The following is an 18,196-nucleotide window of genomic DNA, read 5'->3' on the forward strand; positions in this document are numbered from 1 at the left end:
AAAATAACTGATTAACACTTCAAAGAGAGATGCATGTTTCAGATTAAGCAATATGCTTCAATATAGCAAGAGGTCGTTTAGATTTTACATCGACCGACTTTCCAGTATCAGTGTTCTCTATACGTGTGCTGAAATAGTTGATAAACCAGAAGAAGAGAGATCACAGATCTCCTCAATTGGAGGGTTCTAAAGTTCCTATTTAAGAGCACATCAATACTGAGACTCTTTGCAGAATGTGTAGTTATCAGTCATCAGTGCCAAAGTACCGATCACCAAACTCTCCCAAACCTGGAATCACACGGTACTCTTCATTTAAGCTCTGATCAATCTCTGACGTGACAATTTTTAAAGAAGGGAATCGTTTGCAAACACAATGTATTCCTTCAGGTGCCTACAGGAAAAGAGAGCAGAAGTCAATACATGGTGAAATGCAGTGCAAATATCTCTGACATACAAAGAGGCAGCAACTCACAGAGATGAGGTTTAGGAAAATAATGTGGGATTCTGGAACTCCTTTCTGTATGAGCAGTTCAATTGCCTGGTTAGCAGAATTACCTTCACAGGAAAAAGCATATATGATCAAATTCTATTTTTTTTTNTGATCAATCTCTGACGTGACAATTTTTAAAGCCGGGAATCGTTTGCAAACACAATGTATTCCTTCAGGTGCCTACAGGAAAAGATAGCAGAAGTTAATACTTGGTGAAATGCAGTGCAAATATCTCTGACATACAAAGAGGCAGCAACTCACAGAGATGAGGTTTAGGAAAATAATGTGGGATTCTGGAACTCCTTTCTGTATGAGCAGTTCAATTGCCTGGTTAGCAGAATTACCTTCACAGGAAAAAGCATATATGATCAAATTCTATTTTTTTTTATCTACAAGAGTAAGTCAAGAAAACGACATTTCATCCCCAGACCGGGTAAAAGAACTCAACTGCACTGTTACTGTTACTATGTTTTAGTCTCCGGAGTCTGATCCACGTAACTAACATCCTCTTTCCCCTTAATTTATCTTCCCACAATAAATAAAAGCTAGAGAAGAGGGATTTCCAAGTCTCAAAGAAAACACTGGATATAAGAAACTGAGATCGCCTACCGGAGAGAACAACTCTTTCAACAAGTAGGAGATTTGGTTTCCCAAAAGAAAAGATCGTCACGGGTTCCAGAATACATTACCTGTAGCAAGTACCGGGTCCAGAAGCAGGACATGCCGCTCCGATATGTCTTTTGGAAGCTTTTCATATATAAGCTGCTCAGATACAATTCACCACATTATCCATGGTATCCTGTCAATGTGGAAACAGAAAGGAAAAAGAACAAAACGGATACCTGTTTCCCATTGTCACCATCACGGTGGATCAGAATTTTCCCAATTTTAATACCCTTACAGCAAGCACGAAGTGCATTTTCCATGCTTTCACCACTGCAAATACACATAAACATTATGCAAATGAGTTGGTCCTGAGAATAAAGTAGAGATCCCAATGTACAACATCAAACCGCTTGATGGATACATAAATACCAATAAACCATGACTATCCCACCACATTTATTTTCCAAACCCTAATAGAATCAATTACACCTCATGACCCAGTATCCAAAATGTAAGAAGCTGTGATTTTACACCCTTTTTTGTAAAGTTTGTTTCTACATCCCTTATTTAAAATTCTCAGTGGTCAAATCAGTGAGTTCTGATAAAGGACTAGAAAAGTGGTCCAACCCAGAGAATACACTAGTATATGTTCTTTGACTGCTAATCTAGGGAGACAAGATAGAATCAAAAGGAAAAGAAAATTTTCGGAAGCTGTCCCAATGTCATACATTACTTTAACTAAGAGGGGATATCCTTTACAAAGTCTTGAACAATTCAAAGAATTTAATTTCCTGTATCTTTACCTATGTGCAACTATCAAAACTCCCAAGTCAATTATCATAATTTCCTTTCTGGAATTTTCACACACACACACATACATCACTATTCAAAGGGCCATATACTCTCACATTTGTCAACAAGTGAACTTATCTAGTATCTACGGTTTACTTTCAAACCCGTTTCCGTTCTACAACAATAAAATTTCTGCACTAGCCTTGACACCTTGCATGGACAATTATCTCACCCGATTTAGGATCAGGGAAGTAAAAAGAAAATTCAATTATGAACAAATTGTTTATATAGGACTCTGTATATACACATGTTTGGAAAGTATAGCAAGCGAAAGCTAAATTCTCCTTGTCTTTCTTCTGATGAGGAGACAACTTTATGACAGTGATTAAAAAAAATGCCAAGTAAAACAAAAGATAGATACAGTCATATATTTGAACTCCCGTACTTGGATCATATATATAGGCGTACAATTCCCTTGGAAGAAGGCTCATTATATGAGGGTCAGATCTTAAATGATTTAACTTAACTCAACAAAAACAAATGAAAAGCAGAGAAAACAAAAAGTATCACTTTGCTTGGCACAAGTCTAAAGTGGAGACTAGACAGAGGAAGAATTAATTTTTCTCACTGGTGGACAGAAACCCAACAAATCAGTTATTGGTCATACTTGCGCTTACACATGAAGAGATCCACTGAATTTTTTTTAAAAAGAAGAGATCTAGCTCAGTGCAATTTCAATTCCTTCCTTATCTTTAACAAGGATATATCCCAAGGTGAAGAAACCCTGTTAATGACTGATCTAATCTCACCTTCGAATAATGGATACTCCACACAACTTTTTGCAAAAATCAACACCAGTGTATACTGACCCTGTAACCGAATAAAGCAAAAATATTGAGTTTGGTTTCATATACAGTAGACATATGCAATAGAAAACTGAGAAGTAGCACAATCACTAATAAACGGCCATAACAAGAAGTTTTTGTCAACCCAACATTCAGAAAGTAAGGAAGAGAAAGGGAAATGATAAGTAGATTATGAACATCAACTGATCAAAGAGCACATTCAACAGAAGATTCAAGTAGCACACAGAGAATAATATGAGAGAAGGCCATATAACTGACCCAACTTACTTGGAATTGAGGTGTAGATGTTGTACTAGTTGTTACAACAACAACAACAACAACATACCCAGTGAAATCCCACTAGGTGGGGTCTGGGGAGGGTAGAGTGTACGCAGACCTTGCCACTACCTCGTTGAGGTAGAGAGGCTGTTTCCGAAAGACCCTCAGCTCAAGTACAACAAATCCAAGTAAAATGAAAAGGGAAACAGTGTATAAAGCATCAATAAAATAATGCGAGAAGTGAAACGCAGTAAACAACATAAGGCTATAAGCATCACAGACAAGAACTGCAAGTGCACGGCTAGGACNCAACTTTATGACAGTGATTAAAAAAAATGCCAAGTAAAACAAAAGATAGATACAGTCATATATTTGAATTCCCGTACTTGGATCATATATATAGGGGTACAATTCCCTTGGAAGAAGGCTCATTATATGAGGGTCAGATCTTAAATGATTTAACTTAACAAAAACAAATGAAAAGCAGAGAAAAACAAAAAGTATCACTTTGCTTGGCACAAGTCTAAAGTGGAGACTAGACAGAGGAAGAATTAATTTTTCTCACTGGTGGACAGAAACCCAATAAATCAGTTATTGGTCATACTTGCGCTTACACATGAAGAGATCCACTGAATTTTAAAAAAAAAAGAACAGATCTAGCTCAGAGCAATTTCAATTCCTTCCTTATCTTTAACAAGGATATATCCCAAGGTGAAGAAACCCTGTTAATGACTGATCTAATCTCACCTTCGAATAATGGATACTCCACACAACTTTTTGCAAAAATCAACACCAGTGTATACTGACCCTGTAACCGAATAAAGCAAAAATATTGAGTTTGGTTTCATATACAGTAGACATATGCAATAGAAAACTGAGAAGTAGCACAATCACTAATAAACGGCCATAACAAGAAGTTTTTGTCAACCCAACATTCAGAAAGTAAGGAAGAGAAAGGGAAATGATAAGTAGATTATGAGCATCAACTGATCAAAGAGCACATTCAACAGAAGATTCAAGTAGCACACAGAGAATAATATGAGAGAAGGCCATATAACCGACCCAACTTACTTGGAATTGAGGTGTAGATGTTGTACTAGTTGTTACGAACATCAAAAAAACTAAAAATTTCTAATGAACACAAAGATAATCCCCAACTAGTTTGGGATAAAAGCTTAGTTGATTGATAGGTAGAATTAAGGGCGAGTGGAAAAGCAAAGATGACCCTGAGAGCAGAACTCATTTATATCCTCTAGATGGTTACAAGGTCTGATGAATAGATGGTTCCTACGAATGGAAAAGTACTCATAAGTGGATATATATACACAGTTCTTTGCTCCACATCAAATAGATGATGAAGCTCAATCATCAAGATAGACCATGCAAACCAATCATGAGGAAACATCTAGTCAAGCATTTCTTTTGATGGAAATGGATTGAAAACATTTTTAATTCTTCCATAAGAGACTCCCTTTGTCCCTATTTATGTGGGGCACTTCCCTTTTTAGTTTGTCACAAATATATTTAGGAATAATTTAATTTTAAAATTCTCATTTTACCTTTGGGGTCGTTCGGTATGGAGGACGGAATTAGTATCTCATATATATATTATGGGATAACTTATCCCATCATTATAGTATAAATAATCTTGGGACTAACTAATAGCCCTAACCAAATGCAGGATAAAATGCTTCCCAGAACTATTATCTCTTATCCTCATACCAAAAGAATCCCTTAATAAGATGATTTAAACCACACAAATGTTGATGCTTGTTTTAAACCACAAGTTTCAGAAGTCTCCCTATCTTTCTTAAACACCACGCCCAATCAAAGGGTGTCACATAAATTGGGACAGAGGGAGTAACATTTATTTAAGCACCATAGGGCTTCTTGGATGATAAAAAATTTACATCTAATCATGATATAAGGTGGTCAAATGCCTCTAGCAAACCTATATAGCATTTGTGCTCACACTTCATAAACCCCACAACTTATAACCAAATTATTAATTCCTAGTATATTCAAAAGTAAGTAATAGACAGGATCATTCTTGATCCGTTCTAAGAAGTAACAATCAGGATCATTCTTGTCCGCTCAAATGATAGATAAAAATGAAAGAGAGAAAGGGTAAATCACCTTCAGATCATATAGAATATCTTATGAACATACCTGTTGGAGTGACTATTTGCTTCTCAGTGAAGGGCAAATGGCCAAGACCATGCTCCACAACCTGAAAAAAAGTTCATCCAGATTCCCTTCTAAGTCCTCACTAGAGAAATTAAGCCTAGTAAATCATGTTATATCCAAAGTGCTTAAAATTGAGACTTACCAGACGAATAAGACGATCAGAATAAAAAACAAAGTCATGCTTTGAAATCTCTTTATCTCGAATTAATGTATGCATACCTCTAATCTGCAATAGAGACAAAGAAAAGATTGTCTATCACTAGTAGATAAACATACAGAAGTCACCAAATTCACCACTAATTAAACCTAATTGTTAGGCAAATTCTTCATCTTTTCATTTGAGATACATGAATAATCTTCTTTAATGAAAATTGTTCTCTTCTTCCTTTCTTTCTTGACTTCTTGTCCAGACACATCCACTTGACTTTGATATAAGCCCAGGGGTAAATTACGCTAACCTTCGGAAACTAATGCACTTGAAGCTGAAAGCCTACGAGGGCTTTAATGCATATTTAGGTGCCTCTAATGATCTCCATATTCAGCTAAAAAATGGAAAAGCATTGCTCGTTCACTAGCATAATAACGAGTGATGAGCATACCTGAAAAGTTGACTGAATAACATACACATTCGGATATATCTTGCAAAGATCATGCTGACCAAGCTTTGTGCGAATATGTTGGACAATCAAATCAATAGCAACATGATTATCACCTCCTCTAGGTATGATAACATCAGCATACTTCTTTGAAGGAAGAACAAAATCATCAAAAGCAGGCTTGACAAACTTCGCATACTGCATGATTGAGAGAAAAAATTTAAGATTTTCTGGGTCATTTTTCTTACACTGTACCTTAAAGCCATATAAACAGGATTAAATATACACATGAGTTTAAACTTTTAAGAAGAACACGTCAATCTTGAATAACTACCAAATAGCTGAAAAAAGAGAAAAAATCTCATGTTAAGGAGAGTTGAAATTCTTAGCAAATACCCATGCATAAGATATTACCCAAAAAATAAAGATAGTATTTGAATTTTGAACTCAAAAACAAGGATAACAGTTAGCTTTTTCCCTTCCAAATTTAAATAACTTCTAGCGCACAGGTGAAAAACTATGGTTTAGTTAAGAAAGAAAATAACCTAGATTACTTTAAAGACCAAGTATAACATATTTCAAGAAAGGAAAGCTTGCCTGTTCAAGTACTGAGTTTATGTCTCTACCTCTCTCCACTGTGTCACGTCTTATTCTACGAGCAAGCCTCACGTCAGCATCTAGCATAAAGCAATTATAACCAGTAAAGCGCATTCATGACTAAGAAAAGTCATCTCTCACAATGTAAGGACAGAACTTCCAATAAGAGAGAAGCATCAAGATAGTTTCAATGGGGTAAAACTAAAGAATACTCAAAAAGGCTAAAATGTTAACAACTCTTCAAATGAAAACACTCCCTTCTAGAACAGTAAGAACTTCTAAGCTAAAGAGACTCCAGAAGGAAAAGTTTAACACGATCTTGGTAGTCTACTTTAGTTCATTATGTGAATTAATTAGCATAATACCACTAAAGGACCTTAAAGCAAATTATTACAAGCTCCCCTTAAATTACTAAAACAACTTTGGTAACCTGTAGGTTCAAGGTATATCTTTTACTTATTTATTACTCCCTCCGTTTCAAAAAGAAAAGAATGTCCTAGTTTGACTTGGAACGGAGTTTAAGAAAAGAAAGAAGACTTTTTAATCTTGTGGTTCTAAATTAAAGTTATGTCAAATGTACCAAAATGCCCTTTAATCTTGCGGCCTTAAACATGTCATGTGGAAAGCTGAAGTTAAAGTGTTGCCAAAAAAGGAAAGGGGTCATTCTTTTTGAAACAGACTAAAAAGGAAATAAGGTCATTCTTTTTGAAACGGAGGGAGTACTACTTTTTGTGTGTTTATGGTTTGACATGAATTGAATATTGTCCGACTTTAGCTAAAGTTGAAACAGAAACTTGATATAAATATTTGCCTTGGGTTGGATAAATAATGGAGTTTAATTGTACTCTACTGTGTATATGTCACGGGAGATGTGCAGAAGTAATGCTTCCCACAACTTGGTTGTCGAATGATTGCTTCTAATTACCAAGTGAAACATTCTGTTCCTCACATATGACTGTAGATCATACATAAACGAATATCATTTTAGTCAGGGTGAAACAGAATGATTATGGAATCATGCTAGATCACAACCTGGAGATTCTGACTTTCAGTCTAACCATGATAAGGTGCTACCAAAAGTCAAACCTATTATCAACGATTATTTAAGCAATCAATGCTTGAAAATGATGAAGTTAACTGTTCAGACAATAACTTAGTCAACTCTTCTTCTTTTCTGAAATCTAGAAATCAGCGACATGTAGAATATTTTTGTGGGGAGTTGCAGAAGTGATTGATAAGTTAAAAAAAATAAGCCTGGCATATTGGATTGCACTGTCCATAAAAGCATAAAACTTAAAATCCTTTTTTGGAACTAGAAGCTAATGAAGCTTATAAACTTGATGGAACGTGCATGCAAAGTAAAAGAAATCTGATGCAACAGAAACACGGATGACGAATGATAAGCTGGGATGGAGATGCACATGCATGGCATCATGTAACAGAGTGCCAAAATTAATTAAAGAAGTGGAACCTGTATCAACAAAGATCTTCATACTCATCAGATTGCGAACACGCGCATCGTGGAAAACAAGAATACCCTCCAAGATGATAACATCAGATGCATTCACCTGGAAGAATTTACATGCTAGAGATTTGTTAAGTTGCTAAAGAAAAGAATAAACAAACACAAAGAAAATTAACTAGCAAGCTGTATGCATTATGATGACTCTTCTTAAGAGACACAGAAGTGCAAGATCTTATACACCCGTGAAAAACAAAATTGATGGGTGAGTCATGTAAAATGGAACAACTGTGCAGCAGTCCAGACACAAGTTGATACAAATTGACTGGGGAAATCTCGTTACTCCTATAAAGGATGTGCCAAAAGGCAATAAGCTTAAGCCCCCAAGGCTAGCTCAAGTGGCAAAAGGTGGAGGATTTGTGGCTTAGGTCGCAGGTTCAAGCCCCACACCACGCAAAGCGAAGCCCGATATTTAAGTGGAGAAGGGTAGAGGGGCGGGCCCATTATCCACCGAGTTTAGAAGGCTGTGATTGGTCCAAAGGGCGGGTCAAGGACGGATTTCTCGGTTATCAAAAAAAAAAAAGGCAATAAGCTAAAAGGTCTTACTTGATCCTTTGTAGCAAGAAGAACCGAGAGTCAAGTAAAATCAGCAATGCCAAAAACATGTTAGTCGACAAACTCAAACTTGAAACAACTAATGCTGTCCAATGACCTTAAATGAGGAGCATAGTGTGAAATGTTCTCATGAAAAAAGAGAAAAGGAGGGACACAGAAAAATGCTACAGTAACATGGTACAAATACATACCTGGCGAAAGCTATCTGAACATCTTTGATGGGTTTTAAAGTCATAAATTGGAACTTGGACCGACATCCCAGATTTTAACTTTTCAACGCACTCTAAGAGCTGCTCAGTGTCAAAGGCATCTGAAAGTAAATCATATATTAATTGGGAGTTAGAACTCATGCTCCTGCACATAATAGCACCAGAGGTTGCTTAACTGAAAACTAAATCAAGCCATGAAAAGAACAGGAGCCCTAATTTCCAGATCTTCACCAGTTAAACAATTACATCTATGCATTACCTGGGTGATCAAAATTATATTCATGGACATGTTTCATTTCTTCGAGCGTCAAACCACGGTAGAATGAGTCCTGCATTATCATCAAAATTATGTTATTAAATTAAATGTTTCGAACTTCTCCACATATCTTCCCGGATGAAGATGATCAACATGCATACTAATGTGGTACCCATACCCATTATTTTTATTTTTATTTTGATAAAGTAATTACTGATATTAGAAATCATCAAGAAAATGCAAAGTTACAAAAGCACAGTGTGCAAGAAAGCTGCTCCAAACAGAAAAATATGGAGCTAGCTTGGCAAAAACTTGTGAAACAGTCAATAGGGAACCCTACTACTCTACTGTAAAGAGATAGGGAACTAACAAAATCCAAAAGGTTATCCACACTGTTTACATTGGCAAAAAAGTGCCAGCTAAATAAACTAACTAGACAATGGTACCCATACCCATTATCTTGTAGCCATTGGAAAATGTAGTATCATACTCAAGCATACCAACATTAATGGCATAATGCCATCCAACTTAGGAGGAATGCATTCTTGTTTTCTTCTCTTTTATTTATTTATATTTATTATAACTTGGTAAATCAAGTCACAGATATATTTTGTGTGGCTTTGACCCCAATCATTAAGAAAGCAAGGACAAGAACCTGAGACATACCTGATTAATCAGCACAACACGATGATCATGAAGTTGTTGGATGATCATGTCACACACAGTAGTCTTACCCGACGCTGTTCCTCCAGAAACCCCTGTTCATAAAATAATAGAACAACTATAAGGCCTAAATCATTATAGTAGAATCTCCATGAAGAAATCCAAAAAGTAAAAACAACAGCTAAACCCTAAAGAGTGCAATATATATATATTTGGAGGAAGGGGTTTAATACTTCAATATCTATTCTCCTTTATTCTGGGCAATTATAAGTAGGTAAATTGTACACAGAAATCTTAAACTAATTGCCACATTGCAATCAAATCAGTCAATCAACGGCTTCACATAACCGATCAAAATTTCGAAACGAAGTAGGCGTACAAATAAAGCAAAACAGATACTGAAAATTTATATAGGCAACCACAATTTAGTCTAAAATAAATACGTATTTGATTCACTCGAACAAGTAGGAGAAGTAATAGAAAATTGGAGGAATTACCGATGACGAAAGGCTGTTTAGGAGCAGTGGAATCAAGAGGGGTAGGGGTGGAGAAGTGAGTGGGGGTAGGAGTAGGAGAAGCACGGGGAGAAGATGAAGAAGAAGTGAGAAGTCCATCAAATCGGAGACCGGAAAAGTGTGCACCAGAAGCTGCTTCCATCACGTAATCTATCGCCGTTGTTTCCTCCGGCACTGGCGACATAATTGCTTTTTTATATTTTTCTTGACTGCTTTAAAAGGGAAGGCAAGAAAACAATTAGGTAAATAGTCAATGGTGAGAATATTTAGTATATCAGAAACAAACTTAGCTACCTACTAAGTACTACACTAATATATTTCTTTTTCAGAATATGTTCTTCGAAATCCATTTCATTAACCTAGTGGACTAATTGTACCTTGGTTGATAGGAGTAAAAATGGTAAAATGAAAATAAAAATAGAAAAAAATCTTGAGAATTGGTTATTCAAAAAACAAGCAAATTAGCCAATAAAATAGCATTTGGTGTAAGGGATCTCATCTAAGTAATATAATATGTCCCTCACTTATAATGTGATTTTATTTGATATATTCTTTTTGTTTTGAATTAGTAGAGGCTCTGAAAATACCTATATCTAATGCTGCGTACATACCATCCTGTCTAATGTTATACACACCAAATTCCAAGATCTCACTTGTAAAATTTCATATAGTTGTAATGTAATTTGAGAACAACTCCAGAAAAGGTGCTAAAAATGGTATTTCAGTGTTGTCCACACCATAGCAACACAACTTTAACTGCTTCATTGTTCTGGGCAGAGGCGGAGCCAAGAGATTTTTAATAAATTTGAAAAAGAAATGAACAACTTAAACACGTATATAAATATAAGCATTCCTCATGGGGACGGTATTGTGCCATGGCACTGCTTGAATATCAATACCTAAAAGATAAAACTAACACAAGCACAAGGGGCCAGAGGAAATCAAAGTGCAGCAAAGTATATCAGTAAAGCTGAAAATTGACAACACTTTATCTATATTCTGCATCAACAGTAAAATCATTGTAAGAAAGCAGGAAAAGATGCCTAATATGACACAACTATACAGAAAGAATGCTTCATTTCACCATACATTCTCTCCGTTCATCTGAGCAAATGGTCTCATTAGCTCCTTTACCCAATACCATCTGTTGATCAGGAAACAGGTATCATGCAAGCCAACTCTAAGCATCAAGTTGACACCAATTGTATTATAGTAGTGATATCACAAAACAATAACAAAATCCCAACAAATTGACCGACCGACCAACCAACCATGAGAGAACACATAACACTCGAACTGGAACTGTTAAAGCAAACAAATTTAAAACTCAGAAAGGAGAAACTTTGACTGTCTGATACCTAGAGTTATAAGGAAAAAGGGACATAAAGGTTTTCCATTAATGCCAAACTGGCAAACTAGTGCAACAAAATTTGCATGAATTCTAAGTTGCTTCTCAATAAACTTATGACCTAACATGTTACATGAACAAGTTGGGTTTTGTAGCCTTGTATGTAGTCTTGAGTTTCCTAGTAGGTGGTCTGACTTTCTTGAACACCAAGGGGAACTTGATTTTGGAGTCATGGAACTGCTTGGTGCTCTCCCTCTTGCACAGTTTAGCTGGAATAGTGGCCGTCTTAATGATCTGGATGCAGTGATGGCGGACCCTGTGACGTGAAGCCATCTCTGTGTACATCTGTTCTACAGCTCCATTCAATGTGGTATCACGGTACTCCTTGTACATGTTGTGGTACCCAGTGCGACTCTGATAACGCAACCAAATGCCGTAGTTCTTGATCTTAGTAGGGTACTTCTCAAAGATCTACAGAGACAAACATAATATTTCAGTCAATCATACAAAAAAGTCATACACCACTTTAAAAGTAAAGTTCAAAAAGTCCCTCAACAGGGTGTTTGGCCAAATTGCTCCAGTCTCCCCCCAACTTATCAATAAACACACATTTCCAAACTTTCTCCCTAAATGCTTCCATCATTGAACTTGTCACAGAAACTGACCCCTCATCTCCAATATATATATAATGTATGAGATGAGTATTATCACCATAAAATACTCTTTTTGTCATGCAAAATAGGAATAGTATGTGTGTGTGTGTGTGTATATATATATATATATATATATATATTACTAACAAATAGCAACAATATATACTATGTTCTAGATTTAAGAGCACCAAGCATCATCAGCAAAATTGTACTGAAAGCAACTGAACAAACTCAAAACCAAAGCGTCCCTCTAAAACTAAAAACTTGCAAATGGAAACTAGGCAGAGCAATTCAACAAAAAAGCAACTGTTGTTGTAACTTGTAATAGCAGGAATCACTGGATGTGGCTCCTAATAAAACACTTTGAAACATGAATAAGACAGGAAGGGTGGCTTGGACACTGCTATTATAGAAAACTAGCAAGCAGAACAGAAAGCCAGCAATCCCCTCAAACTGGCTCATATGTAATCAATATGGGAAAAATAGTAACTCAAAATTAATAACACTAAGCTTTCCAAACATGTTTTTTATACCTGCAATATCATGTCGTACAAGGAGAACTGTTTTCATAAGGTCCTAACCAAAGTGTCCTCTACACTCTAATTGGAAGGTCGACTGTCTACATTTCACCTCTAGGACATCAGATACAGCAATCCCATAAGATAGTTCTTGTTTTACTACTTAACAGACTAAAAAGATGTAAAAAGAAAGAAGACAAGAAGGCAATAGATGCATGGCGCAAAATCAATTTGAGGTACTGAAAAACAACAGCTTGCCAATGTAATCTTTTCAAAGCATAAACAGACCCCAGCCCAAATAAATTAGTGTAAAACTAATATTAACATGATGGATCCTGATAAATCCAACTAATCCAGTGTTGAGACACAGTTGATTGTTCATTACGCCTCAACAAACTAGCTTTGACATGAAAAACCAAATATACAAGTACATACCCGAAATAAATTGAAAATCATATTAATTCATCCATAGACACATCACAAAAGTGTAAATATATGCACCATACCTCATTAATAGCAAGCATCTGCCCGTTGCTCTTCTTAACCTTCTTCAGCTTCCTCAAAAAGTACCTTTTTCCAGTAAATCAACCAACATCCATTCAGTACAATCACTTCTCAATACACATTCAACTATCTAATAATATGCTTCTGGCACCTAATGCATTCAGCTTAAACTCAACATATAATTGAAATTTCTTCAAAAATATACGTAACCATAATAATTTCGCATATGCACTAGCTACTTCGGCGATTATACATTAATACTAAGAATGCGATCATCGCCAAAAATGATTAGTTGAGTAGACAGGTACTCACCAGAACTTGGATTTCGCACGGACCTCATTGGTAGCCCAAAGTTTCATGCGATAGATCTTTGGGTGTTCATCGGTCTCTGATGGAAGAGCTCTACCCACCACCTGGTACTGATGAAACTGGAAACAGAACAGAAACAAAGCTGGTATTAACAACTGAACCGTAAGAAATGGGAGAAGAAAAACAAGTGTAAGACCTTACTTTGAAGGTCACCATTTTCAGTGCCGTCCTCTCTCTCTCTCTCTCCCTCTCAAGCAGCTCTGTGTCCGTCTGTGGCGATGGTGAATGAAGGATTAGGGTTTTTGTTTGGAAATTTAGAGAAAACCATCGTGATCTGGGCTAGAAAATGGGCCAGCCCAAACTTTATGCAATTTGAATAGAATCTGGCCCAATATTACAGTTATAAAAGCAGAAGCCCAGTAAACAGTACCGTTATTTATGTTTTCCCTTTTAATTGGACACATTGTACCATTTATGATTTAACATATATTTCTTGTTCTCTTTTTTAAATTTAAAAAATGTACACCAAGGAAATAACCTAGTATAGTGGTTAATGAAGTAGGTGGAAAATTATGAGATTTTAGATTTGAATTTCAACGGATCAGATAATTGTTATTATGGAAGACGACAAATATTTTGTGAAATTAGTTGAGATGCACACAAATTGATCCAAACATCATGATTTTTTTTAAAAAAAAGAAGTGCGAAAAATGTAGTTTTGTTCACCAGAACTTATGTTGTCTTGATCAATTGGGACACACTCGAGGTGTGTATATGTGTCCTTGTTTGCCTTGTTATTTACTACTACTAAAAATTATATATTTGATCTTAAGGATAACAAAACTAATAATGAATTTAACAAAGGGGCACCAATTGGTAGATGGATTGACGACGTAGCTAGTGACCTATAGAGCTCTTATTTACTTAGTCGAGAAAAAGTGGAACCACCGCTTCAATTTTTACGGTTTGTTGAACATATTTTCTCAATAATCATAAAACTTCTAATATGTTGTTGATTGAACAAAAATAAGAGTCAATTTAACATTAAATATAATATCATATTGTGAATTTTCTTAGTAGGGGTGCATAATCAAGAATTGACCTCTCACGTCAATCGATTATTATTATTTTGCAACATCATAATAAAGTATTTCGTACAAGTAGAATAGTTAAGCAATTTAGCATTCATGACCCTAATTTGAGACGAAGAAATGTAATTATTCTTTGGAACACTCCTTTCTTTTCTAGTCACAATCTTGTGACTCTTAATTTTCTTTATATGAAAAAGCAAAATATGTCCATAATTAGTCACATTTACGTATCCTATATGTATATACTAATATTAGTGATAAAAACATGGATTATTCGAAGTTAACAACAAAACAAGAAAAATAACCTATACAAGAAAATCCAGCTAGCAATCGATGCCAAGTCAAACAATAAAATTTGGGCATGTATTTAAAATCTTCACTAAGCTTTCCTCAACAAGAATACTTCCAATTAAGGCAATGGCTAGTTATTCCAATTTGTTAAGTCCTAAAAAATCACTTAATTTGCTCCTCATTTGCACGGTTCTGGCAGTGGCACTTCCAGCGGAGGCATTACTATCGTGTAGCACGGTGTTTAGCAGCCTCGAGGGATGTGCCACTTATATCGTACTTGGTGGTAGACCTGTGCCACCAGAATGTTGCAGTGGACTTAAATCTCTTATTTCTACCGCCAAAACCATCCCTAATCGCAAGAGCTTTTGCTCATGCATCAAGGGTGTTGCTTATAGTGCAACCCCTGAAGAACTCGCCCGCGCAGCCGGTCTGTCCCGACGATGTCACGCCCGTGTTCCGTTCAAGATTAGCCCAGATGTGGACTGCTCAAAGGTCAAATAATATATATGTTGCTAGTTCTCTATGTAATAACATGGTTTGTTGAAAATAAAGTTGTTATTAAGATGCTATAGTTTCAATGGTATGTAGAGGTATATGCCTAATAAGTCTAGTACTGTTTGTACTTTTATCGTGATTAAAATAAAATCTTTTGGTCACATTAAAAGAACCAAACTTTTATTATCCATTATAAATAGCATTAAACTAAACTTAAAAGCTAAGCCAAGATGCGCATGATTTATTCTATTACTCCTTCCGTTCCAAAATAGTTGTCATGTTTCACTTCATGAGAGTCAATTTAACTAATATTCAAAGCTAAATTAGAATCGTCTACATCATACCACTTGAGGAGCGGAAGCTATAAGATCAAGCACTAGCTATCATAATACTTAAAAATACTGGATCATATATATTCAGACCTCATTACATAAATTGTCTTTGCATTAAAGAAAATTGTACATGGTGGTGATATTTCCTATGACCAATTACTATGTAATGAACTAATATGATCAACGAAAGCAAACACAAGCCTCCTAAATATAAGTGAAAACATCTAGGTGATCCTAAATCAAATGAAATATAATCAAATTTAGATAGTGAAATGTAGATCTTCGTCTAGGCAATCAATATTCTTAATGTATTAATATAGTATCTCCTAACACAATCAAATATATATTAGTAATAAATAGCATAGCTAGCTAGCTAGAACAAGAAAAACTACTACTTAAAAGAGATAACAAAGAATCACCTAGAGAATTAAAAACTACCCGATGTAAACTAGAGTCAATTGTCCTACATCATATTGTTTATTAATACACCGTCAATTGTATATCAAATATTTTAATTTGAAGAAATTTACATAAATGAAAATAAAATATGAAAATTTCCCTAATTTTATATTCTCATTGTAATCATCATTTTGTATACTATAAACTCCTAAGTGAGGCTAATCCGAAGAATAATTAAACAGCCTTCAGCAGTTATATAAATATATAATAGTACTCCACATACATAGTTACTTCACATTACTCAAACTACAAATGCTATAATGGCGTTAAACCATGTCTTAACTATGTGTTGTTTGGTGGAAGTGTTCCGATCGATTGTTGTAACGGACTTGAATCTCTTATCGCTACTACACTATTGCAGACCGTCAGAGCGCGTGCTCGTGTGTAAAGAGTCTTGCATCGCATGCCACGGACGAAGAACTTAGTCGCGCTGCTAGTATCCCCGGACAATGTGGAGCAAGTGTTCCTTTCGAGATTAGCCCAAATGTTGATTGCTCAAAGGTGAAGTGAAGAAAAAGAAAAGATATAAAATGAAAAAAGAGCTACAAAAATAATTATTTTTCGTGTTTGGGTTTAATGTATATATAAATTAAGGTATACTACTTGAGAAGATGGCCTCAAATTAGTATGTTCCGTAATTTAATTCCAATATGGTTTTATATTTCGATAAGAACTTTTATATGTTTAAACTCCATCTAATTAAATATAAAATGGGGAAAATTACACGTAAACATATATGGAGAAAAGAGATAAACAATCAGACTTGAAGGGAATAATTAGGAGAAAAGGGGAGAAATAATAGGATTATTTTTAATTGATATAATCATATATTTATTATCTAAATCATGGTTAGGGATATATTCTAATTAATTGAATCTTAGCCATTAAATCTAACTTATGCCATATGTCATTAATCAAGGCTAGAACTTGAGGAAAATGGAGACAATGGAAATGGAGAGGAGTCGGATCCAACATATACTAGTTAATTAGTTAACACAATTATAGTTTGCCTTAATTACAATTCGCGACCTATTTTTAGCTATAATTACGCGGTTCGGCCTTTTAGTTTCGTATAATACGCAAGTTTGTATAATTCAAAATTTGTATAATATAATTTGTATAACTTTTGTATAATTCGGAATTTGTATAACTGTTTACACTTCTGATGTTAGTAATTGTATAAATTCGTTATTTCGAGTTTATACAAAAATAACTGAATTATTCAAATGTATTCGTAAATTATACAAACCTTATGCGAATTATACAAACGAGACAACTTAAACTCTCGCTACAACCCATAAATATGCAAATTATAGCTATGGAGCATAATTAAGTTTATTATAGTGGCTATTTGCGAAAGTTTTCCAATTATAAGTTCTAATATACAACCTAGCTACCAATTATTTAATGAACTATTCAAAATGGAATAAGTTAGCTATAGACAGTTCAAAATTCAGACTTTAAACTATTCAAAATGGAATAAGTTAGCTATTTACGTGAGTAATAAGACGTAAGTTTAGTCCATATTTAAACGTACTCAAAAGACAATAATTAATACGTGTGCGAAACGTTCTCCATCATATATTAACAAAATAATTTTTTGTTAATGAAACTATTGATTGAGTTCTTGATTACTTGTGTATTAATATATGAGCTGATAGTAACTAATACAATATTTAAAGTTAAATAGTTGATAAACGTGTAGGCGAATGCCAACACTTTACACTATCATTTAGTCAGTTGGAAGCCACCAAGTGACGGTTGGGTTAAATGTAATACTGATGGAGCCAGCAAAGGGAATTCGGGGAAAAGTTCTTATGGGTTTTGTCTAAGGGATGGAAATGGCGACCTTATATATGCGGAAGCACACAATATAGGCGAGGCCACCAACATGGAAGCTGAGGTAATGGCAGTTTGGAAAGCTCTACATTATTGCTTGGAAAATCGCTTTAGTCAAGTTCGACTGGAAACAGATTCTCTAGCCTTAAAAAATATGATAAAAGGATGCTGGAGAATACCGTGGGAGGTAATTGAGAAAGTGGAAGATATTCAACAAGTTATTCAGAAATTAAATGTACAGGTCT

The 18,196-nt window shown here is 35.2% G+C and overlaps 3 protein-coding genes across 6 annotated transcripts; 1 reads left to right on the forward strand and 2 right to left on the reverse strand.

Moving 5' to 3' along the window:
- Positions 1-10,520, reverse strand: LOC125873093 (uridine/cytidine kinase UKL1, chloroplastic). 4 transcript variants are annotated; one of them, XM_049553964.1, is made up of 14 exons: positions 10,095-10,520; positions 9,601-9,692; positions 8,938-9,007; positions 8,661-8,779; positions 7,864-7,960; positions 6,393-6,472; positions 5,799-5,993; positions 5,342-5,425; positions 5,182-5,242; positions 2,698-2,758; positions 1,333-1,426; positions 1,180-1,252; positions 473-555; positions 1-391 (listed from the first exon to the last, which is right to left on the reverse strand). In XM_049553964.1, the coding sequence occupies exons 1-14, from the start codon at positions 10,294-10,296 to the stop codon at positions 245-247; spliced, it is 1,458 nt and encodes a 485-aa protein (XP_049409921.1). In that variant the 5' UTR covers positions 10,297-10,520; the 3' UTR covers positions 1-244. The 4 variants fall into 4 exon arrangements, with proteins under 4 accessions (XP_049409921.1, XP_049409920.1, XP_049409922.1 ...); XM_049553963.1 differs by lacking the exon at positions 473-555 and adding an exon at positions 752-834; XM_049553965.1 differs by lacking the exon at positions 2,698-2,758 and adding an exon at positions 3,760-3,820.
- A 982-nt stretch (positions 10,521-11,502) lies between these two features.
- On the reverse strand, positions 11,503-13,766 carry LOC125873100 (60S ribosomal protein L18a). Its single transcript, XM_049553975.1, has 4 exons — positions 13,646-13,766; positions 13,448-13,563; positions 13,138-13,201; positions 11,503-11,931 (listed from the first exon to the last, which is right to left on the reverse strand). The coding sequence occupies exons 1-4, from the start codon at positions 13,658-13,660 to the stop codon at positions 11,590-11,592; spliced, it is 537 nt and encodes a 178-aa protein (XP_049409932.1). The 5' UTR covers positions 13,661-13,766; the 3' UTR covers positions 11,503-11,589.
- A 1,186-nt stretch (positions 13,767-14,952) lies between these two features.
- Positions 14,953-15,327, forward strand: LOC125873499 (non-specific lipid-transfer protein Lac s 1-like). Its single transcript, XM_049554427.1, has one exon. It carries the CDS (start codon positions 14,953-14,955, stop codon positions 15,325-15,327), a length of 375 nt encoding a protein of 124 aa, XP_049410384.1.
- The last annotated feature ends 2,869 nt before the right edge of the window (positions 15,328-18,196 follow it).

The sequence above is a fragment of the Solanum stenotomum genome, chromosome 8, assembly GCF_019186545.1.
Source record: "Solanum stenotomum isolate F172 chromosome 8, ASM1918654v1, whole genome shotgun sequence".
In the NCBI taxonomy this organism is placed as follows: domain Eukaryota; kingdom Viridiplantae; phylum Streptophyta; class Magnoliopsida; order Solanales; family Solanaceae; genus Solanum; species Solanum stenotomum.